This window comes from Vidua macroura, chromosome 4, assembly GCF_024509145.1.
Source record: "Vidua macroura isolate BioBank_ID:100142 chromosome 4, ASM2450914v1, whole genome shotgun sequence".
NCBI classification, from domain to species: Eukaryota; Metazoa; Chordata; class Aves; order Passeriformes; family Viduidae; genus Vidua; species Vidua macroura.
Window position 1 is genome coordinate 73,041,384 of NC_071574.1, and position 23,374 is coordinate 73,064,757.

The 23,374-nt window shown below is 47.8% G+C and overlaps 1 protein-coding gene across 2 annotated transcripts in view; it reads right to left on the minus strand.

The window, feature by feature from the left end:
• Positions 1-23,374, minus strand: part of EXOC6B (exocyst complex component 6B) — a 320,629-nt gene that overhangs the window by 259,324 nt on the left and 37,931 nt on the right. For both annotated transcript variants that reach the window (XM_053974945.1, XM_053974944.1), the window contains exons 2-5: positions 14,628-14,793; positions 7,018-7,065; positions 4,837-4,927; positions 4,665-4,710 (exon numbers count right to left, since the gene is read on the minus strand). In XM_053974945.1, the coding sequence (XP_053830920.1) occupies positions 4,665-4,710; positions 4,837-4,927; positions 7,018-7,065; positions 14,628-14,793 (351 nt within the window). The remainder of the gene's footprint in view (positions 1-4,664; positions 4,711-4,836; positions 4,928-7,017; positions 7,066-14,627; positions 14,794-23,374) is intronic.

Sequence of the window (23,374 nt, forward strand, 5' to 3'; positions counted from 1 at the left end):
AATTTAGGTTTTAGGATTTTTAGGATGTTATAGATGCGTTCAAGATGTACAGGCTGTTGTCTCAAGTTCCTTTCTTCTTCTTCCTCTTTCTTCTTGGGTTTGGGTGGTATCTTGTAATTGGGCAGAAAAATCCACATTGCGGGTCAGTTATTGAGTTAGAAAGGAAAATAATCTAGGTGTCACTTCTTAATTGGGTAGCTTAGTTTTTGATTAGACTTAAAAGGCTTTGGACCAAGAGATTGTTGGCCATTTTTGTGCTGTTTTTCCTGCACGCAAAGTCTGGTGCAGACAGCGCTGAAGTTTTGATAAGATAACAACAAACAGAAGCTGGAGACCGAAAAAGTCCAACGCGTCTCTGGTTCCTGACACAGAACTGCTCCAGGAGGGTCTCCCCTGCCAGGGGAGTGTCGGAACCCAAGGTGTCCCTCAGACACTCTTGGATGTTCCAGGTCCAGGGCAGAAGCCTCTGAGACCCTGGCAGGCAGCCAGAAACCCCTGTGGTTTTGAATCTGATCCATGGAACAATTTACCAACTTTGCAGGAAGAACAAGAAATCACAAAAGTTTAGACATTATAATAGAAGTAATCACAAAGTGAAAGGAAGGATTTTTGAGTGCTGTACAGGGGGGGTTTAGGCCTTGTGCAGAGGGGTCTGAGTTTTGTACATGGGGGTCAGAGGTTCTGAGATGGAGGGATTTGGGCGTGCCCTGTCCTCCTTCTTTCTCCTTCCTATTCCCCATGTTCTTGGTGATGTTGGCACTCCCAGATTGGTTTAGAGTAGAAAGCCACTGTTCAATATAGGTGATAGGCATTGGGGAAAAACTATAAACATTTAAAAAGTAATGTGTGATATAAAAGATGGCACCAGCCCCTTGGGCAGGAGAGACGAAGACGAAGGGAGACGGAGAGAGACTGTCACCAGGTGACACAAGCAAAAACGACGCAGCACAGGCTTGGTCACGACGAAGAGACTCATTTATTTCCTCTGACTCCAATCTTTTATAGTTCTCAAAAGGTGCCAGTGGATTGGGGGGTGAACGTGCCACCTCTCCAACGCCACTGCACAAACTACCTGTGCATCAAATTTCTCCGCCTCTGTGAAAGAATGCAAAACAACAGGTTGTTTACAGAAAGTTGTGTGAGAAAGTTCTCTACAAGAATGTAAACTCAGAAGGCTTTAGAAAACTCGTGATAACCAGGGCGACAGAGAGACGCAGAGGGAGAAGGAGTCAGAGGGAATGTCAGGGAGGCTGTGTGCCTTGAGATAACAAAAAATAAACTGCCTTGAGACCAGACGACTGAAGACTGCTGAGTCCTTCTTTGAAGGCACGGGTTGGAGGAGAGACTTTACCACCACCCGGGGTCACCCCAGTCTGGGGGAGATTCCAACAGGGAATCGCCCAACTTGGGGCCCACAAACTCACAACACTGCTTTCAACCTTCTCCCATGGGGAAAGCTTCCAGGATTGGAATCTACGAGTGTGTGAAATACAGTAATATCGTTTATCACAGGTGAAAAACTGAAGAGTTTTGGGGTTTTAGTACGGAGGTGGGGAGGAGACAAGGTGGAGGATTTTGGGTGTTGCCTGATCTCCTTCTTGCTCTTCACCTGCTCCATTTTCTGCAGTGCTGGTGGCACAGAGTGATTGGTTAGGAAGAACCGCGATGCAGACGTTGCGTGGACAGACAAATAATTAGTTCTTGGTAGAAAGGTAGAAATAAAATACCTTCTAAGAGTCAACTGAACAAAATAGTTTTTATAAAATTTAAACCTGCGTCTTGTGACTTTTTTAGTGCCTTTCTCTTTGTACGCTAAGTCTGGTATGTAGAAAAGAGAAAAAAGAAGCAACAGCCTGAAAAATGAAAAATCAAAAGTCTCGTTCATCTCTCAGTTCTACAGAACTTTTAAAAAGTTCTGTAGTCTCGTTCATCTCTCAGTTCTACAGAACTTTTAAAAAGTCTCCCCATCAGGGGGCCCTCAGGGGGAGTTTTCACAGCTTTGGTTCAGCAGTCTGTGATTTTGCCAGCTCTGAGATTTCCCAGCCCAATGCACCAAGGAGTGTGGCGGGTTCGGTGCTGGCCAATTCCTGCTGCGAGGGAGGAGCAGGAGAAAGGCGGAGCAGGCTCAAAACCTTCAAAGGGTGTAAGGAAAAATTCATTATCAGTCATTTCTTCATCAGCTTCGCATCACTTCCCTAATGACACCTGAGAATTTCAGACTTTGCTGTGCTAACTGAGCCCCAAGAAAACACTACATTTAACCTGAGGCCGTCAAAAAAGCTTCCAAAATTAAATAATAAAAGTAAAATTCTAAGTGTGTAGTTTAAATAGAAGTGTGTAGTATCACACAGTAAACTTAGAATTTAAAGTTTTAGAATACTGTAATATATATATAAAGCAAGATAAAAGTTTAAAGCAAAAGCTAGTCCTTCTTCACCTTCGTAAGTTTAATTAAATAAAATATAATTATATATATAAAATATATATATAATATAAAATATAATATAAAAATATAAATATAAATATATTTTATATAAATATTTATATTTATATTTTTATATTATATATATTTATATATTTTTATATATTTATATATAAAAATATATTTTTTATATTTATATAAGTTTAATTAAATAAAATATAATTATATATAAAAAATATAATATAAAAATATAAATATAAATATAAATATATATTTATATATAAATATTTATATTTTTATATTATATATATTTATATATTTTTATATATTTATATTTTTATATATTTTTATATTTATATAAGTTTAATTAAATAAAATATAATTATATATATAAATATATATAATATAAAATATAATATAAAAATATAAATATAAATATTTTTATATATATATAAAAAATATATATAAATAGAATTAAATAAAAAGTCCTCATTACAAACCACAAGTCGTTAATTATTGAGTTAAAAGTAAAAATAATTTAAGTATCACTTCTTAATTAAACAGTTTATCCTTCAGAGACCTTGTAGAGGGAGGGATACAACTCCATTTTTCAGTTTGTCCACGTGAAGCACGACAAAACTCCCAGTTTGTGAGACTGTGATATAAATAAAAACCAATAAACGCCCACAGTCCAAAGCACAAATACCAGCTCACCCCTTTAATCCCAACCCGAGCAGAAGAAGTTAAAACTCGAGGCCCAGCTGAGCTCCGGAACGTGGAGGAGCCGAGCGGCCTCTGACTCGTTAATTGATTAATCAATTAACAGCCAAGAGCTGCTGCCAAGCTCGGCTCCCTTTCCCTGGGGATTCCAGGATCTGATCCCACCTTCCCCCTCCTGAGCCCCACTTCCCACCCACAGCAATTTTATTTACAGAGAGGGGGAAAAAGCTGGACCCAAATCCCAGATCAGGGATCCAACAGATCCGTGTCTGCCACCAGCCCCTGTGTCCACGACCTTCTCCGTGCTGGAATTCCTTTCTCCATCCCAAAATGAGTATTTGATACCGTTAAAAATGCAGGAATCCCACGGATAAAGAACTCCTTTTGATTTTTGGCCACGCCCAATTCACTTTGATCCTCTTTTTCTGCATAAAAGCCGATTTCAGAGGGGAAGTTGAGCTGGGAAATTCATTTTTCTCAAATGCCCTCCCATCTTTTCCCTTTGGAAAGTGGGAATCTGTAGGATTTGCCATTTACTGGAACATGGAACCACCTAAGATTCAAGACCATCCTCCTGTCCTGACCACAGCTCTGGTCAAAAGGAAAAAATAATTGAAAAGGAACCACCCAGGAAGCATTAAGAGGGTTTAATAACATAATAAAATCATAGATAATAAATATTTTTATATTTTATATATAATATGTTATTAATTAATTTATTAACATAATATTTGGGTGTATTGTTATCAATTTAAAAGTAAATATATGTATTATATCTAATTAATTAATATAAATAATATATATTAAATATTATATCGTATACTATTAAATAAACATATTTATGATAAATAAATTTAATAAAAAATATTTTTCTGATTAATAAATCCCAGAGCAGGGATGGGATTGCTCTTCCAGCCTGGCAGCCACCTTCAGCAGCTGCTCCATGCCCAGTTTGCCACCCCCAGGGCTCCAAAATCGCTCCGTGCTGCTCAAACTAACCAGCATTCCTGCCAAAATCCCAGATTTTTCATCCCAGCAGACGCAGGCTGGGGAAACTCCTGGAATTACAGCCCGGCATTCCCGAGGCACCAAGTGCTGAGGAATTATTTCTACAGCAGAAGAAGTTTTCTCCCCAACTTCCACCCCCACCAAATGCTTCCAGCTCTTTGCATTCCCCCCACATTCCCTGGGATCTCTCAGATTGGATTAAGATTTGGATTATGACATCCATGGAATAAAATGGAATTGTTAACACGCCTTGGTTGCATGCACAATATTGAGCTTCCATAAAAAAAAAAACAAGGAACATCCACCTTAATTCCCAAACTCTGAGCCTGCTGCCATCCCCATTGTCAGCTGTACCACAGGAGGCTGAGCAGGACTGTGAGGAAAAGCAGCCAAAACCTGGGAATTTTAACCTGGAAAAGCTGATTTTTGAACTGCTGAGATTCTCCTTAAATTGCCCAGCAGCAAACAATTCCTTGGAGTCCTCCCCTAAAACCCCAGCCCAGCCCAGATTTACCTCTTGGATTTCATCTGCTCCCGCAGCTTGCTGTACATCTCCAGCACTGGGAAGAGAAGGAAAACACAGCTCTGAGACAGGAGCACACAGCTGGGAATCCAAACAGCTCCAAAAGGGAAGCAAAAAATGGGGAATTCCACCAAAGAGCTCCAAAAACGAGGAGGTTCCTCACCGGGGAGACACAGCGTGAGTTTATCCACCGTGGCCGAGATGTTCCTCTGCTGCAGCCGGCACTGCCTCAGCTCCTCCATGGCCAGGAGCAGCTGGAAAAACGGGAAAAGCTCCCTTAGGATCAGCAAACACCCCCGGGGTCCACCCCAAGAGCAGCACGAGCCCAAACCCTGCTGTGATATCCTGATCGGGGCGGCTCCGGCAAGGGGAACTTCCCGGAATTCCCTGGATTTCAAACAGGGAGCAGCGAAACCAAAGGCATCGAAGCGGCCTCGGAGCACATCCTGTGGATGCCAAAATGTTCTTTCCCCTTCCCGTTTTAGGCATCTCTTCCAAGTTTTTTGGTTCTCAAAGGCAGGATGTGGGCGCTCGCTCCCGGGGGATTCTCTCATCCCAAAGTGAACAGGGATTCCATGAGGCTCAGGAGAAAACCCTGGGGGTGTGGAAAAGGGAAAACAGGGACACAAGGCCAGGTTGGACAAGGAATTCTCACATCCCAAAGCTAACAGGGATTATTCAGGGCTCAGACTCCAAGAGAAAAATCCGGGATGGGGACAAGGGGAAAACAAGGACACAAGGGCAGGCTGGACAGGGAATTCTCACATCCCAAAGTTAACAGGGATTATTCAGGGCTCAGACTCCAAGAGAAATCCTGGGGATGTGGAAAAGGGAAAACCAAGGAGGGAGTTCTCAGATCCCAAAATAACAGGGATTTTTCAGTGCTCAGGCTTCAAAAAGAAATCCTGAGGATGTGCTACAGGGAAAACAGGGATACAAGGGCAGGTTGGACAGGGAATTCTCTCATCCCAAAGCTAAAAAGGATTATTCAATGTTCAGACTCCAAGAGAAATCCTGGGGATGTGGAAAAGGGAAACAAGGACACAAGGAGGGAATTCTCACATCCCAAAAATTAACAGGCATTTTTCAGTGCTCAGGCTTCTAGAAGAAATCCTGAAGATGTGCCACAGGGAAAACAGGGATACAAGGCCAGGTTGGGCAGGGAATTCTCACATCCCAAAGTTAACAGGGATTATTCAGGGCTCAGACTCCAAGAGAAATCCTGGGGATGTGGAAAAGGGAAAACCAAGGAGGGAATTCTCAGATCCCAAAAATTAACAGGCATTTTTCAGTGCTCAGACTCCAAGAAGAAATCCTGAGGATGTGCCACAGGGAAAACAGGGATACAAGGGCAGGCTGGACAGGGAATTCTCTCATCCCAAAGCTAACAGGGATTATTCAGTGCTCAGACTCCAAGAGAAAAATCTGGGATGGGGACAAGGGGAAAACAAGGACACAATGGCAGTTTGGACAGGAATTCTCACATCCCAAAGTTAACAGGGATTTCTCAGGGCTGAGGCTCCAGGAGAAAACCTGGGGATGTGGAAAAGGGAAAAGCAAGGAGAGAATTCTCACATCCCAAAAATTAACAGGGATTTTTCAGTGTTCAGGTTCTAGAGAAAATCCTGGGATGTGGAAGAAGGAAAACAAGGACACAAGGCCAGGCTGGACAGGGAATTCTCACATCCCAAAGTTAACAGGGATTATTCAGTGCTCAGACTCCAAGAGAAATCCTGGGGATGTGGAAAAGGGAAAACCAAGGAGGGAATTCTCAGATCCCAAAAATGTAACAGGGATTTTTCAGTGCTCAGGCTTCTAGAAGAAATCCTGAGGATGTGCCACAGGGAAAACAGGGACACAAGGCCAGGTTGGACAGGGAATTCTCTCATCCCAAAGCTAACAGGGATTATTCAGTGCTCGGACTCCAAGAGAAATATCTGGGATGGGGACAAGGGGAAAACAAGGACACAAGGGCAGGTTGGACAGGAATTCTCACATCCCAAAGTTAACAGGGATTTCTCAGGGCTGAGGCTCCAGGAGAAAACCTGGGGATGTGGAAAAGGGAAAAACAAGAACACAAGGAGGGAATTCTCACATCCCAAAGCTAAAAAGGATTATTCAATGTTCAGACTCCAAGAGAAAACCTGGGGATGTGGAAAAGGTAAAAACAAGGAGGGAATTCTCACATCCCAAAAATTAACAGGGATTTCTCAGTGTTCAGGTTCCAGAGAAAATCCTGGGATGTGGAAAAGGCTAAAACAAGGACACAAGGGCAGGCTGGACAGGGAATTCTCCCTCCCACACCAGCCCAGGCTGTAATTCCAGGTCTGGATCCATCACTTACTTCTTTCCCTTCGTTCTGCAGCTTCCGGTTGGTGTCTGTCACTTGGTTCTGCGGGAATATTGGGAAAAGCACAAAGCACATCCCATAAATCAGGACAGTGTTCTTCCCACCAAAACAAAGTGTCCATAAACACCATCCCTCCCCACGGCTCCCATTCCATGGAAAAGCTGTTTATGGCTGAGTTAACAGCCACTGCCACTGGGGGACAAATCCAGGGATTTTCCTCTTTGCCGCTGGAGAAAAGGGAAAGGAAACGGGAATTAATTCAGAGTGCTGGAGTTCTCATGGATCCAGTGTGGAAAACTCCAGTTTTCACCTGAGTGAGGGAGGAATTCATTCCCTTCCCCATCACCAAATCAATTCCATTTAGGTTTTAACTCCTTCATATCCCAGCAGGAAAGGATTCTTTACCAGGAGCTTTCCCTAGAAATAATTATTTATATTTATAGAAATCCTTATAAAACTTCCTTAGGGATCTTCATCTCCCTCTGGATGGATCTTTGTTCATGCCTGGTTTAAGATATTTTTATATACCTGGGATAAAAAACTCTGTATTTTTTTCTGAATTATCCCACCAAGCTGGGGCTCAGAGCTGGAAAATTTCCCACTTGGCAAAGCTGAGAATTCCCTGGAGTGGGAAGAGCCCAGCCCTCCCCAGCCCCAGTTGGACCCACAGGAGAACAAAGGGGATTTTGGGGCTCATCAGGATGGAAAATCAAGAGTTCTCCCATTATTCAGCCAAGGAGTGGGAACAGGACTTTGGGAATTCTCCTGAGTTCAGGCTGGGACAGCTGGAAAAACCAACACAAACGTCCAAGCCAACATTCCCAGCTCCAGATCTCCAGCAATGCAGCCAATTCCCGAGGGAATTCCAGCAGGACTGCTCAGAGTTCCAAGATTTCCATGCCATAAAACCTCATTTTTCCCCCAAAATCTCCTTCTGCAGCTCCCAAAGCTGGAAATGTTCATTCCCAGGCTCATTCCTGTAGGAGGTTTTTTTTTTGATCCAGGCTCTCCCCACAGTGGGAGCTGCTGCATTCCTGCCCCATTTTAGGAACAAATTCCTGCCTGTTCTCCAGAGTTCTGCTCCTTCTGGAAGCAGAACCTTTCCCAGAGCTTGGAAAACACCACGAGCTGGGAGACAGAGCCCTCAAAGGATTTCCAGGAGTGGGAGATCTCACAAATCCGCCCGAGAGCTTTCCCTCCTTTGGAATAACCATGGAAATGAGGGACTTTTAACAAATTTCACCCCAGGGAAGGAACAGCACATGGGGCTCTCCCAGTGTCCAGCAGGACAGGGATGGAGGAGCTCCAAGGGGGATTGGGAAAGCAAAAACCATCCTGGAGCAGAAATCCAGCAGGGAACAGCTGAGGGAGCTGGGATGGGGCTGGAGAATTCCTGAGGGAGCTGGGAAGGGGCTGGAGAATTCCTGAGGGAGCTGGGAAGGGGCTGGAGAGTTCCTGAGGGAGCTGGGAAGGGGCTGGGGAGTTCCTGAGGGAGCTGGGAAGGGGCTGGAGAGTTCCTGAGGGAGCTGGGAAGGGGCTGGAGAGTTCCTGAGGGAGCTGGGAAGGGGCTGGAGAGTTCCTGAGGGAGCTGGGAAGGGGCTGGAGAGTTCCTGAGGGAGCTGGGAAGGGGCTCAGCCTGGAGCAAAGGAGGCTCAGGGGGGACCTTGTGGCTCTGCACAGCTCCTGCCAGGAGGGGACAGCCGGGGGGTCGGGCTGGGAACAGGGAACAGGGACAGGAGGAGAGGGAACGGCCTCAGGGGAGCCTCGGGGTGGGCACTGGGGAAATTCCTCATGGGAAGAAAGGGGTGCCCAGCATTGGAAGGGGCTGCCCAAAGAGGCAGTGGAGTCTCCATCCCTGGAAGGGTTCAAAACCCTGTGGATGTGGCACTTGGGAATGGGCTTTAGTGGGAACGTGGTGGGGGCTGGACTTAAAGCAGCAGCGAGGCTGGAGAGGGGCTGGGAACACAAACCCTGTGAGGAACGTTTGGAGGAGCTGGGGTTGTTCAGCCTGGAGAAGAGGAGGCTCAGGGGTGACCTCATTGCTCTCCACAGCTCCCTGAAGGGAGGTGCAGACAGGTGGGGTCGGTCTCTTCCACCGGGCAGCGCTGACAGAACAAGGGGACACAGCCTCAGGCTACGTCAGGGAAGGTTCAGGTTGGATATCAGGAAAAAAAAAAATTCACCATAAGAATAATAAAGCACTGGAATTGTCTTCCCAGGGAGGTGATGGAGTCACCAGCTCTGGATGTGTTTAGAAAGGACTGGACGTGGCACTTGGTGCTGTAGTTGAGGTGTCAGGGCACGGCTTGGACTTGATCTTAGAGGTCTCTTCCAACCTCATCCTTCTGTGGTTCTGTGATCTTGAGCAACTTCTCCAACCTCACCAATTCCATGATCCCACAATCTCCGTCCTTTTTGAGCTCACCAGGTCAGACAGAAGGGGAACTTTGGATTCATCCAAAATTCATTCAGGAGCCATTTTTTTCCTGACTGGAAAAGATCCTGGGCCACCAGGATTTCCCCCCTGGTCCAGCCTTCACCAGGAAGGTTTGTGGTGCTTCCAGCAGCAGAACCACCCAACCTCAGAGCTCCCCTTCATCCCCACACCAGCCATGGCGCTTTCCAAACTTCCCAGGATGGAAGAAAGGAGTTATCCATGATTTTCCCTCCAGCATCTGCATCCCATCTCTCTCCCTGCTGCAGCAGCTCCAGCTCTGCTGGCTCCCTGCCCTCCCCAAAACCTGCTCATTTCCTTTATGATGTATGCAGCTTTTACGAGCAGGAGCCCAGCATCTCTTCCAAAGATTATTTGATTTGCTCAGATCCCGAAAATCCCACCAGGAAGAAGGAATCCGTGTCGGGTAATTTAAAACCACTCCTAAAGTGACGCCGGGGCCGGAGGGGTTTGCTGTTAAAATTACACAGCAATCCCAGCTCCAGGGAAAAGCAAGGATGGAGCAGATCCCTGCACGCTCCGGGCTTTTGGGGGGCAGGGGGTCGTGTTTGGGATTGTTCCTGGAGTCTCCAGGCCTGCAGGAAAACAGGGGTTGTTTACACAGACCCCGTGCAGCTAAGCTGGGCTTTGCAGAGCTGGGATTTGCTAAGCCAGGCCAGACATCCGCAGGGGGACACACAGGTGGCACCGGGAGCGCTCCGGGGATTTGTGGGATGGCCAAGCTGTTCCTTCATCCACACCCCTGGAACGGGGGCTCAGAGAGTCCTTGGGATCATCCCAGAGGGGCAAAAGCTGGGAGAGACAATCTTGGGAACAAAGCCACCTCTGGGTCTGTCCCTGTCCCTGCTGGTGACTCCCCTGGCGAGGGGACAGCGACCGGAGCCATCCTTCATGCTGGAATCCCCAAATCTGCTCCCAGCACTCTTCCCTACACACGAGGGGGAAATTCCTTCAGTCCAGCCCTGGCAGGGGTGGAGTCCCCATCCCTGAGGGATTTAAAGTCATGGATGTGGCACTTGGGGACACGGGGCAGTGGTGGCCTGGGCAGTGCAGGCAATGGTTGGACTGGAGGAGCTCCGAGGGATTTTCCAACCTGAACAATCCTGGGATTCCATGAAGTCAAGAAGGAATCCTCTCTGGTTGATGACTGACAGGTCAAAAAGCTGGAGCATTAAAAAGGACTGGGCAGCCAGGTGAGCTGAGACTCCTGGAGAAGGAAGGACAGCCCCAGCTGGGACAGCACCGGGTGAGGAGGGATAAAAATCCACCAGGAATGGCACAGCTGAGTGAGAGAATCATGGAATGTTTGGGTTGGAAGCAACCTTAAATCCCATCCCATCCATGGGCAGGGACAGCTCCCACTGTCCCAGGTGGATCCAACCTGGCCTTGGGCACTGCCAGGGATCCAGGGGCAGCCACAGCAAATCTGGGAATTCCAGCCCAGCCCCTCCCCACCCTCCCAGCCAGCAATTCCTTGCCAAGATCCCACCGTTCTGCCCATGGCTTGAATGTAATGGCAGCTCTTTGCTGAGCCACAGCAGGGCAGCTGGAAACCACAGAATCCCAAAATCATCATGCCAGGAGGAGACCATCCAGCCCAACCACCCCCAGCACTGCCAGGGCCACCACTGCCCCATGTCCCCAAGTGCCACAGCCACAGGGCTTTGAAATCCCCCAGGGACAGGGCCTCCAGCAGGTTGGACAGCTCTTCCCATGAGGAAATTCCTCCCAATGCCCAGCCTGAGGCCGTTCCCTCTCCTCCTGTCCCTGTTCCCTGTTCCCAGCCCGACCCCCCGGCTGTCCCCTCCTGGCAGGAGCTGTGCAGAGCCACAAGGTCCCCCCTGAGCCTCCTTTGCTCCAGGCTGAGCCCCTTCCCAGCTCCCTCAGGAACTCTCCAGCCCCTTCCCAGCTCCCTCAGGAACTCTCCAGCCCCTTCCCAGCTCCCTCAGGAACTCCCCAGTCCCTTCCCAGCTCCCTCAGGAACTCTCCAGCCCCTTCCCAGCTCCCTCAGGAACTCTCCAGCCCCTTCCCAGCTCCCTCAGGAACTCTCCAGCCCCTTCCCAGCTCCCTCAGGAATTCTCCAGCCCCTTCCCAGCTCCCTCAGGAACTCTCCAGTCCCTTCCCAGCTCCCTCAGGAATTCTCCAGCCCCTTCCCAGCTCCCTCAGGAACTCTCCAGCCCCTTCCCAGCTCCCTCAGGAACTCTCCAGCCCCTCCAGAGCTGCCCCAGCACTGGAGGTGCCCCAGCAGTGCCAGCACAGGGGACAAGGACACTGCCCTGGCCCTGCTGCCACCCCAGAGCTGGCACAGCCCAGGGGTCTCCAGTGGCCTCTTGCCCACCTGGGCACTCCGGGCTCGTGTACAGCCAACTCTTTCTTTCACTCTATTATTCTTTCACCAAAAGAATAATATTTCACCACAAATGTAATAATAAAGCACTGGAATTGTCTTCCCAGGGAGGTGGTGGAATCTGGATGTGTTTAAAAAAAGACTGGACGTGGCACTTGGTGCTATAGTTGAGGTATCAGGGCATGGGTTGGACTTGATCTCTTCCAGCCTCACCATTCTGTGATTCTGTGAGCTCCTGCTCCAGGAGACAAAATTCCCCATTGCTCAGGGACAAAGAGGAGCTGAGGTCCTGCTCAGCTTTAGTTCACTCGGGGCCACTCCGAGAGCCCCAGCGACACAAGGTGACGCATCCACGTCCAGCTAAAACAGCAGCAAAAAAAAAAAGGACATTTGTGTACAAAAAAAAATAAAAAAATAAAAAAAGCAGCCAAGCCTCCAGAGCAGCCCTGGGGGCAGGAGCACACGAGAGGAGCAGCGAGTGCCAGCGCTGGCTCCTCACGGGTTCAAAGCCTGAGATCAAATGGGGGATGAATGGCTGGAACCAAAGCCACTCTCAGCGCTCGATCCGCAGATGATTCCCCGGGGAAAGCCTCACAAAGAGGGCTGGGGGTTCCAGAAAGGACTTTCTGGGGGTGTTTTCGCCATGTGCTGCTTTTATGGATCACATAGGCACGGAAATCAAGGGAGATCCTGAGGGGACAGGGATGGACTTCACAGTGAGCCACCAACAAAGGGGGCTGGTGGCAGAATGGGAACCAGCTCCGAGCAAACAAACAATGTGCAATTCTTGGCTGGGAACAATGGCTTGAAAAAAAATTGTTTTAAAAGGGAAAAAAAAAAAAAAAAAAGAACTTGTTTCATAGTAATGCCAATGGATTCATCCTGCAATGAATTGCTGGATGAATTCTCCTCAGGACATCCCTCAGGAAGGCGTTCCTGAGAGGAAACCCCTTTTTGGGATGGAGGTTTGGATGTGTCAAGTAAGAATCCTGCTGGGAAATGCCACAGGTAGCTTTAAGTCAATAAATAAAAGTGTTAAAAGCAGCAGTCGGCACCCTGACTCCGAGTTCTCCCCTTTTCTCCACAAAATTTGCTTTTTTTTCTGACAGATTCTGTGATTTAGAACTTCAGCTTTTCCAGTCTCCCACACTCCTGACCACCAGGAAGGTTCCTTCCCAATTCCCAGGAAGGTCCTTCCCACCAGGACAGAAAAGATCAGCCAGGATCAGCCCGAAAACCTCCCTGAGCTGCTTCCTGGGGACAACCCACAGCTTTTTGGGAGCCCCATTCCCCAGGTGACTCTTCTGGGAGGGTTTTTGGATTCCCAAGCCAGGTCCCACCTTGTTCCTGCAGGAGGGGACGGCCCAGCCGCCTCTCCTGGATTTGTGGGGGAAAAGCAGGAAGGTTTTGACACTCATGTGCTCCCTAAATCTGGAATATTTATATTTTAGGGCACAGGAACCAAGTTTGAGCCCCAAACCCAGCTGACCCCAAACACCTCCAGCCTCCTGGTGCCTTTTCCTGAAGCCTCTCCAGTTTCCTTCCTGCCCCTCTTCCAAATTCTCATCCTACAAATGGCTTTTTCCACACATTACTGAACGCTTTTCCAAGGACTGGGTAAATCCCACCTTTCCCTCAGCTTTCTGCACAGCTTTAAAGGCCACAAGACTTATTTTAGCTCAAGAAACTGGGATGAGATCCATGAGGAAAAGCACTTTTCCTAATGAAAACAGGCTTGGCTTTAAGTTCCTTGGTGCTTTTAATGCACCACACTGGTCCAGTTTGGCCAAATAATTGCTAAATTTTCGATGGCCAACCCATTGCTCCGGGAAGAATGAAAATAAATATTTATATTTTATTATTTTTTTTTTTAAATAGAAATGTCCTGGATAAAAGGAGAGAAGATTGATGTGGTTCTGAGAATCCCAGAGTGCCCGAGATGAGGCCACCTAAAAAGAGCTGCCCAGGGCAGTGTCAGGGCAGGATTTGCACAGAATCCCCAGGCTGGAAGAGACCTTCAGGACCATCGAGTCCAGCCCAGCCCCAGCACCTCAACCAAACCCTGGCACCCAGTGCCACACCCAGGCTTTGTTAAACACCCCAGGGATGGGGACTCCACCACCTCCCCGGGCAGCCACTCCAGAACTTTCTCACCCTTTCTGGAAATCACTTTTCCCTCATTTCCAGCCTGTATTTTTCAGACTCTGTGCTGCTTTAGTGTGTGGGTCTGGGGTTCATTTTAGGGGATGGAGAGTTCTCTTTGGAAAGTAGGGAGACAAAACAATTCCTGCTCCAGCTGGGCACCAAGGACAAATGATCCAAATCTCAGCCCAGGAGCACAAACAGTGTGGGCTGGAGAGAGAAAAACAAGCAGGATGGGAGTGCCTGGGCTAAAGCTGGAATGGGACAATGAACTGCAAGGTGCAAATGGAGCAGAGCTGATCCCAGTGAGAGCCCCCGGGAGCGCTCGTGCATTTTGGGACCATTTTGGTTCCTCTTGGGTTCATTTTGTGCCATTTGGGTTCATCCTGGGTTCATTTTGTGCCATTTGGGTTCATCCTGGGTTCATTTTGTGCCATTTGGGTTCATCCTGGGTTCATTTTGTGCCATTTTGGTTCCTCTTGGGTGCAGCCCTGGCTGGGCTCTGGTGCTGCCCAAGGTGGATCCATGAGGAGATCCTTTAATAAATCCCTGCTTTATTCCTTAGCTCTGCCCAGCCTCTGCTGCAGCTCAGCCTTCCCAAGGCATCAGCCCTTTCTGTAAAACACTTTTTCCTGATATCCAGCCTGTATTTTCTCTCACCTTGAGTTTCTGGGCCTCGCCCCGGACCTTGAGCAGCTCGGTGATGGAATCCACGAAGCCCTGGTAGTGGAAGTTGCACATCTTCTCGATCTCCCGGTCGTGGTTGCGGATCCGCGCCTCCAGCTTCTCCATGAAGCGCCCGTGCTCCTCGCCGTCGTACACGGACCTGCAGGGACAGCTGGCTCAGCACCCCCGGCTCTGCTGCCAGGACCCGCCAGGAACATCCAAAACTGACCCCAAAAACACCCCCTGAACACCCAGCTCAGCACCCCCAGCTCTGCTGCCAGGACCCACCAGGAACACCCTGAACCCAATCCCAAAAACACCCTCTGGCCACATCAGTTCAGCATCCCCAGCTCTGCCAGGAACATCCAAAACTGACCCCAAAAACACCCTCTGGACACCCAGCTCAGCACCCCCAGCTCAGCACCCCAGCTCAGCATTCCCAGCTCAGCATTCCCAGCTGTGCTGCCAGGATCCACCAGGAACGTCCAAAACTGATCCCAAAAACACCCTCTGGACACATCAGTTCAGCATCCCCAGCTCTGCTGCCAGGATCCACCAGGAACATCCAAAATCTGACCCCAAAAACACCCTCTGGACACCCAGCACAGCACCCCCGGCTCAGCACCCCCAGCTCTGCTGCCAGGATCCACCAGTCCCAAAAAATGCCCTCTGGACAAAAAACCCAATCCCAAAAACACCCTCTGGACAGACCAGAGCAGCATCCCCAGCTCTGCTGCCAGGATCCACCAGGAACGTCCAAAACTGACCCCAAAAGGAACAAAAAGGAATGTTCCTCACCCAGGAACATCCTGACCCCAAAAATGCCCTCTGGACAAGCCAGCTCAGCACCCCCACCTCTACTGCAAGGATCCACCAGGAACATCCAAAACTGACCCCAAAAACACCCTCTGGACACCCAGCTCAGCACCCCCAGCTCAGCATTCCCAGCTGTGCTGCCAGGACCCACCAGGAACATCCAAAACTGACCGCAAAAACACCCCCTGGACATGCCAGCTCAGCACCCCCAGCTCAGCACCCCCAGCTCAGCATTCCCAGCTCTGCTGCCAGGATGTACCAGGAACATCCAAAATCTGACCCCAAAAACACCCTCTGCACACATCAGTTCAGCATCCCGAGCTCTGCTGCCAGGATCCACCAGGAACATCCAAAATCTGACCCCAAAAACACCCTCTGGACACCCAGCTCAGCACCCCCGGCTCAGCACCCCCAGCTCTACTGCCAGGATCCACCAGTCCCAAAAAATGCCCTCTGGACAAAAAACCCAATCCCAAAAACACCCTCTGGACACCCAGCACAGCACCCCCGGCTCAGCACCCCCAGCTCTGCTGCCAGGACCCACCAGGAACGGCCAAAACTGACCCCAAAAGGAACAAAAAGGAATGTTCCTCACCCAGGAACATCCTGACCCCAAAAACACCCTCTGGACACATCAGCCCAGCATTCCCAGCTCTGCTGCCAGGATCCACCAGGAACATCCAAAACCTCACCCCAAAAGAAAGAAAAAGGAATGTTCCTGACCCAGGAATACCCAAAATCTGACCCCAAGAACACCTCCTGGGACAAAGGGACAGCTCATAAACCAGACATCAAACTGGGTTTTAAAATGTTTCTATTCCAAGCCTTCTTTTCCTTTTTCAGAATTTTGGTGTTCCCTGATAAACCAGAACAGCCCAAACCAGGCCTGAAATGTTTCTATTCCAACTTTTTTTTTTTTTTTCTTTTTCCCACCATTTTGGTGTTCCCTGAGAGACAAACCAGGCCCAAAACGTTTCCATTCCAACCCTTTTTTTCCCTTTTTGTGTTCCCTCAGAGACCAGAACAGGCCTGGGGTGCCTGAAACAAAGGTTTGCTTTTGAGCTGAGCCACCTCTGATCCCCCTGTCCAGAAATCCCCCCTGGAGAATCCTCTGGATGCTCCTGGGGCTCCAAGGGTAGAAGGGACAGTGGAAAGCAGGATCTCCAGATCCCAAAATCCCCTTCACACCTCAAATTTTGCCAGCCCAGTTTTAACCCCTGCTGATAAAAGACAACAGAGCTGGAGGCCGGCGGGGCCACCTCAGTCCAAGATATCCAGATCCAATTAATGGGACATCGTTTATGGAGTTAAATCGTGGAATTCCAGGATTGTTTGGATTGAAAGGATCTTCAATTCCACCCCATCCATGGGCAGGGACAGCTCCCACTGTCCCAGCTGGATCCAAATCCATCCAACCTGGCCTTGGGCACTGCCAGGGATCCAGGGGCAGCCACAGCAAATCTGGGAATTCCAGCCCAGCCCCTCCCCACCCTCCCAGCCAGCAATTCCTTCAAAAGATCCCAGCCCAATCTCCCCTTTCCCAGTGGGAGCCATTCCCTGCCTCCTGTCCCTCTGTCCCTTGTCCCCAGTCCCTCTCCAGCTCTCCTGGAGCCCCTCCAGGGACTCTGAGCATTCCCTGGATTTTTCCCTTCTCCAGGGGAACATTCCCAGCTCTCCCAGAGCAGAGGGGCTCCAGAGTTCTGGAATGGTTTGGATGGAAAGGGACCCTAAATCCCATCCCAATCCCACCCCATCCATGGCAGGGACACCTCCCACTGTCCCAGCTGGATCCAAATCCATCCAGCCTGGCCTTGGGCACTGCCAGGGATCCAGGGATTCTCTGGGAATTCCAGCCCAGCCTCTCCCCACCCTCCCAGCCAGGAATTCCTTCCCAAAATCCCATCCATCCCTGCCCTCCTTCAGCTTAAAACCAAACACGAGGATGGAAGTTAAAACCAAATTTCCATCCCTCAAACGTTCCCTGGGTCCCAGAGACACCAAGTCCCACTCTGGGAATTCCAGGGTTGTTCTCCTGGTTTTTTACAGCAAATACAGAGATTTTTAATGGATTGTGGCAATCCCACCCTCGGCCCTGCCTTGGAGAAGTTTTGGGCTTCAGGTAAAGCTGAATTCCCTCCCATTCCAAGAGTTAAGCTTGGAGTGAGGTTTATGGATTTGAGCTTGGGCCAAGTCAGGGATACAGAGGATTCCAGGCAGCCTCTGGAGAGAAAAAATGGGAATGACCAGAGAGAAAAGATGGGAATGGCAGAGCTGAGCAAGCTGGGAGCATAAAACATTAAAAAATCATCAATCACAGCAGCGAGGAGCAACACTCCAGAGAGCACCAGAAGCCCAGGAATGCAGGTGGACACAGGAAATCCTTTTTTCCTGCAGTGGGATCTGCTCTTCCCTTTGGAGAATCCCATCCCTGCAAGCCACACAGGCCTCCAAGAAACAGGAAAAAAATCCCAAGGCAGAGCTAAAAGCTGGAGAAATTTTAATTACTATTTAATTTAATTACCATTTAATTTAATTACCATTTAATATCTAATTACCATTTAATATCTAATTACTATTTAATATCTAATTACTATTTAATATCTAATTACTATTTAATATCTAATTACTAATACCATAATACTAAAACTATAATACTATTACTGTGGCAAGCACATTTCTCTCTCTCTCTCAGGATTTTTTACTGAGGTGCACAGAGAGAAATGAAAGAGAAAACAATTTCTATTTCTGCTCCTCAATAAAAAATCCTGAGAGAGAGAGAAATGTGCTTGCCACACTATTACTACAACACTACTACTATAATACTACTACTAATGCTGATTAATATTTAATTACTATTTAATACTATTCTTTAATTAGGATTTAATTGCTGTTCTTTCAGGCCACTTCAGGTTCAATAAAAGATTTTCAGTGGCAAAACAAAAAATGCCAGAATGGTAAAACCATTTTAAAATTCAGTGTAAAAGAGCCCAGGCTCCCAGAGCAGGTGGTGGGGAAGGTGCTGCCTTCTCCTGCTTGGCCTAAAGGTGGAAAAAAGAGAGAAAAACTCCCCGGGTCGCTGCAGTGATGCTGCTGGATTTTCCTTCAGGTTTCCTGGAGTTTTTTTTGCCTGCTGAAATCTGAAATTTGGAGCCCGAGTGCCATCTAGTGCTGCACGGCCTCTCAGCAAGGTCACAGTGATTCCAGAGGATTCTCAGCTCAAACATGAGAATTCCAATCAAAAAAAAAAAAAAATAAAGGTGGATAAGTTGTGTTTGCATTCAGGGATAAAGTGGGACAATAAAAACCCCGCAGCAGTAACGACGTGCCTGTGTGCAAAGACAAATTTGGGATTTACGTCTGAAAATAGGGGGGGAAAAAACACCTCAAAATTATTTCAAATGTCCAGGAAAAATTCCCTTTGGAGGTGGCAAAGCTAAGAAATAAATGATGACTAAAACCCTTCGGTTATTAGAAATTTTATTATTTTATTCCTTTTTAGCCAAACTTTAGTGTGGAAAAAATAAAGTTTGGTGCCAGACAGGAAGGAAAAAATTTGTCTTGCTTGTGTGCAAAGGCAAATTTGGGATTTACGTCTGAAAATAGGGGGGGAAAAAACACCTCAAAATTATTTCAAATGTCCAGGAAAAATTCCCTTTGGAGGTGGCAAAGCTAAGAAATAAATGTCTGATGAATAAAGCCCATTGGTTATTAGAAATTTTATTATTTTATTCCTTTTTAGCCAAACTTTAGTGTGGAAAAAATAAAGTTTGGTGCCAGCCAGGAAGGAAAAAATTTGCCTTGCGTGTGTGCAAAGGCAAATTTGGGATTTACATCTGAAAATAGGGGGGGGAAAAACACCTCAAAATTATTTCAAATGTCCAGGAAAAATTCCCTTTGGAGGTGGCAGAGCTAATAAATAAATGACTGATGACTAAAGCCCATTGGTTATTAGAAATTCTATTATTTTATTCCTTTTTAGCCAAACTTTAGTGTGGAAAAAATAAAGTTTGGTGCCAGCCAGGAAGGAAACAGCAGCATATGATGGGAAGCTCTTCCCTCCTGAGCTCTCCTGCTCCTCCAGGATCTTTTTTCCAGGAAAATCCAATCACTCTGAGCTTTCCTGCTCCTCCAGGATCTTTTTTCCAGGAAAATCCAGCCCTTCTGATCTCTCCTGCTACTCCAGGATCATTTTTCCAAGAAAATCCAGTCACTCTGAGCTTTCCTGCTCCTCCAAGATCATTTTTCCAGGAAAATCCAGCCCTTCTGAGCTCTCCTGCTCCTCCAGAATCTTTTTCCATTAAAATCCAGCCCTGGCCCTTCACTCCTGAGCTCTGCTGATCCTCTAGGATCCATTTTCCAGGAAAATCCAGCCCCTCTGAGCTCTGCTGATCCTCCAGGATCATTTTCCATTAAAATCCAGCCCTGGCTCCTCACTCCTGAGCTCTCCTGCTCCTCCAGGATCCCTTTTCCAGGAAAATCCAGTCACTCTGAGCTCTCCTGCTCCTCCAGGATCTTTTCCCAGTAAATCCAGCCCTTCTGAGCTCTCTGCTCCTCCAGGATCCCTTTTCCAGGAAATCCAGCCCTTTTGAGATCTCCTGCTCCTCCAGAATCTTTTCCCAGGAAAATCCAGTCCTGGCTCCTCACTCCCGATCTCTCTGCTCCTCCAGGATCCCTTTTCCAGGAAAATCCAGTCACTCTGAACTCTCCTGCTCTTCCAGGATCTTTTTCCATTAAAATCCAGCCTTGACCCTTCCCTCCCAAGCTCTCTGCTCTTCCAGGATCTTTTTCCAGGAAATCCAGCCCTTCTGACCTCTCCTACTCCTCCAGGATCCCTTTTCCAGGAAAATCCAGTCACTCTGAGCTCTCCTGCTCCTCCAGGATCTTTTTCCACGAAAATCCAGCCCTGGCTCCTCACTCCTGATCTCTCTGTTCCTCCAGGATCTTTTCCCAGGGAAAATCCAGCCCTGGCTCCTCACTCCCGAGCTCTCCTGCTCCTCCAGGATCCCTTTTCCAGGAAAATCCAGCCCTGGCCCTTCACTCCTGAGCTCTGCTGATCCTCCAGGATCTTTTTTCCAGGAAAACCCAGCCCTTCTGATCTCTCTGCTCCTCCAGGATCTTTTTTCCAGGAAAATCCAGCCCTTCTGATCTCTCTGCTCCTCCAGGATCTTTTCCCAGGAAAATCCAGCCCTTCTGAGCTATCCTGCTACTCCAGGATCCTTTTCCCAGGAAAATCCAGCCCTGGCTCCTCACTCCCGATCTCTCTGCTCCTCCAGGATCATTTTTCCAGGAAAACCCAGCCCTGACCCTTCCCTCCTGATCTCTCTGCTCCTCCAAGATCATTTTTCCAGGAAAACCCAGCCCTGACCCTTCCCTCCTGATCTCTCTGCTCCTCCAGGATCATTTTTCCAGAAGCAGGAGGGAGCAGGAGCCAGGCCAGCCCCAGATCCAGGCACTCCAAAGGTGCAGGATGGACACTCCAGAATTTTGGGACGCTTCTCCCTCCCACAGCAGAGCCCAGTGACCCCGTGGTGGCTCTCAGCTCAACAAAACCATCAGGAAACACTCCAAGTTTGATGGTGCAAAGAACAAACCTCACCCCAAAACGCCCCAGGACCCCAAATTCCACCATCACCTTCTCCCAGCGCTGCTTCCCACCCTTCCAACTTGCTCAGTCTTGGAAAATCCTCCTGGAGGGTTCCACGGGGCAGTGCCACCCCCTGGCAGTGCCACAGCCACTCCCTGAGCACCTCTGGCAAATCCTCATCCTTTAACCCGGTGGTTTTGGGGTTTTTTTGGCTTTTTTTTTTTTTACATATTTGTAATTTTTGGCGCAGCTCTCACATCCAGAAGTTTGAGAGACTCCCTCTCTTTTTTCTGTCCCTCAGCCCCACAGAAAAACTTCTCCACACCTGGTTCATTGACCCAGTCTGACACAAGACACAAAGAGCACAGCGATCTCAGAAAGAAATAAAATAAATTAAAATCAAGCTGAAAAGCAGAGCCCTTCCTATTCTGGCTTAAATCATGATGAAGAAAACTGTAGGAAATAGATTTACAGAAGGCATGAATTTATACACAGATTTTAGAGGTAAGAAATGCTGGCTTAGAAATGCTACGGCATAAGACAAGGTATTATTAAATGAAATTAGAAATAAGTTTTAAATGATAACTTCGTAAAGATTAAATATTTTCGAGAAATAGAATTGGAAAATGTATATTGTAGTCAGATTTATGAGGATTTGAGAGCGTTGGTTTTTAAGTATTTTAGATTTTATTTAAGTATTTTAGAGTTTTTAAGTATTTTAAGGATTTCAGACGATTATTTTTTTTAAGTATTTATAGTACAGTGTAATTAAAAAAATGCTCAAATGCAATTAAGAACTAATCAGCTTCTCTTTGTGACAACAATAATTAGAACACCTGCAGTGTCTCACCCTTCCTTTGAGACTAAAACGAAAATAAAATGTTTCAAACACCTCTCAGTTACCCCATCTCTAAATTCAAAACCGAGTTTAATCCAACAGAAAACAAGAATTAAGCTCGGTCTAGGCTGGTTTTAAGAACAGGAGTACAGAAAACCATCCTGGAGGTTTTATTTCTATTTTTTTTTCTCTTCTTTCTTTGCCATAAAAACCTGCTGGTCAGCAAAGCTGCTGCACAAAGAGGGTTTTTTTTTTGGGGCTGTCCCACGTGCACTGATCTGCTCAATCCAGAGCAGGCTGTGCCTCTTCCCCGAAGCTCAGCTCTCTGACAGATCCCTCTGCTCTCGGGTTTTGAAGTGCACTCACTAAACAAAACTGCAGAAAAAAGGCTCTGAAATTCTGAAATTCCTTGGATTGGGTTGTTGAGTTTCCCAATTTCAGCACCCGTTAAAAATCCACTTCATTTTTTTTTTTCGGTTTTTTTTTTTTTTTTGGTTCTTTTTTTGTTTGTTTGTTTGTTTTGTTTTGGGGTTTTTATGGGGTTTTTTCGTGTTTTTTTGTTTTTGTTTTTGGGGTTTTTGTTTTGTTTTGTTTTGTTTTTTGGGTTTGTTCTTTGTTTTTCGTTTTTGAAAGGTCAAACTGGGAAAAAAAAAAAAAAAAAAAAAATCTTTCCAGGAAAGGCACAAATGGATGGGGAGCTCCCACGTGCAGCTCCTGCAAAGTTTATCCCCCAAAAGAGGGACAAAGCAAAGCTGGAGCAGAGGGAGCAGCCAGGAGTCTGGGATGGGGAATTCCAGACAAAGATCCGGCTGTGCCAGGGGGCAGAAACCATGGAATAACCTGAGATCCACAGGGATTGGGGATCACACCCCTGGCACTGCCAGGCACCCCACAATCCACCCTGTGCCAGAGGTCAGAAACCATGGAATAACCTGAGATCCACAGGGATCATCCATCCAGCCCCTGGCACTGCCAGGCACCCCAAAATCCATCCTGTGCCAGGGTGTAACCTGAGATCCACAGGGATCATGGATCACACCCCTGGCACTGCCAGGAACCCCAAAATCCATCCTGTGCCAGGGGGCAGAAAATCATGGAATAACCTGAGATCCACAGGGATTGTCCATCCAGCCCCTGGCACTGCCAGGCACCACAAAATCCATCCTGTGCCAGGGGGGCAGAAACCATGGAATATCCACAGGGGTTGGGGATCACACCCCTGGCACTGCCAGGCACCCCACAATCCATCCTGTGCCAGGGGGCAGAAACCATGGAATAACCTGAGATCCACAGGGATCATCCATCCAGCCCCTGGCACTGCCAGGCACCACAAAATCCATCCTGTGCCAGGGGGCAGAAAATCATGGAATATCCACAGGGATTGGGGATCACACCCCTGGCACTGCCAGGCACCCCAAAATCCACCCTTGCCAGGGTGTAACCTGAGATCCACAGGGATCACCCATCCAACCCCAGTCCCTGCCCAGAGCCCCGGAATCCCTC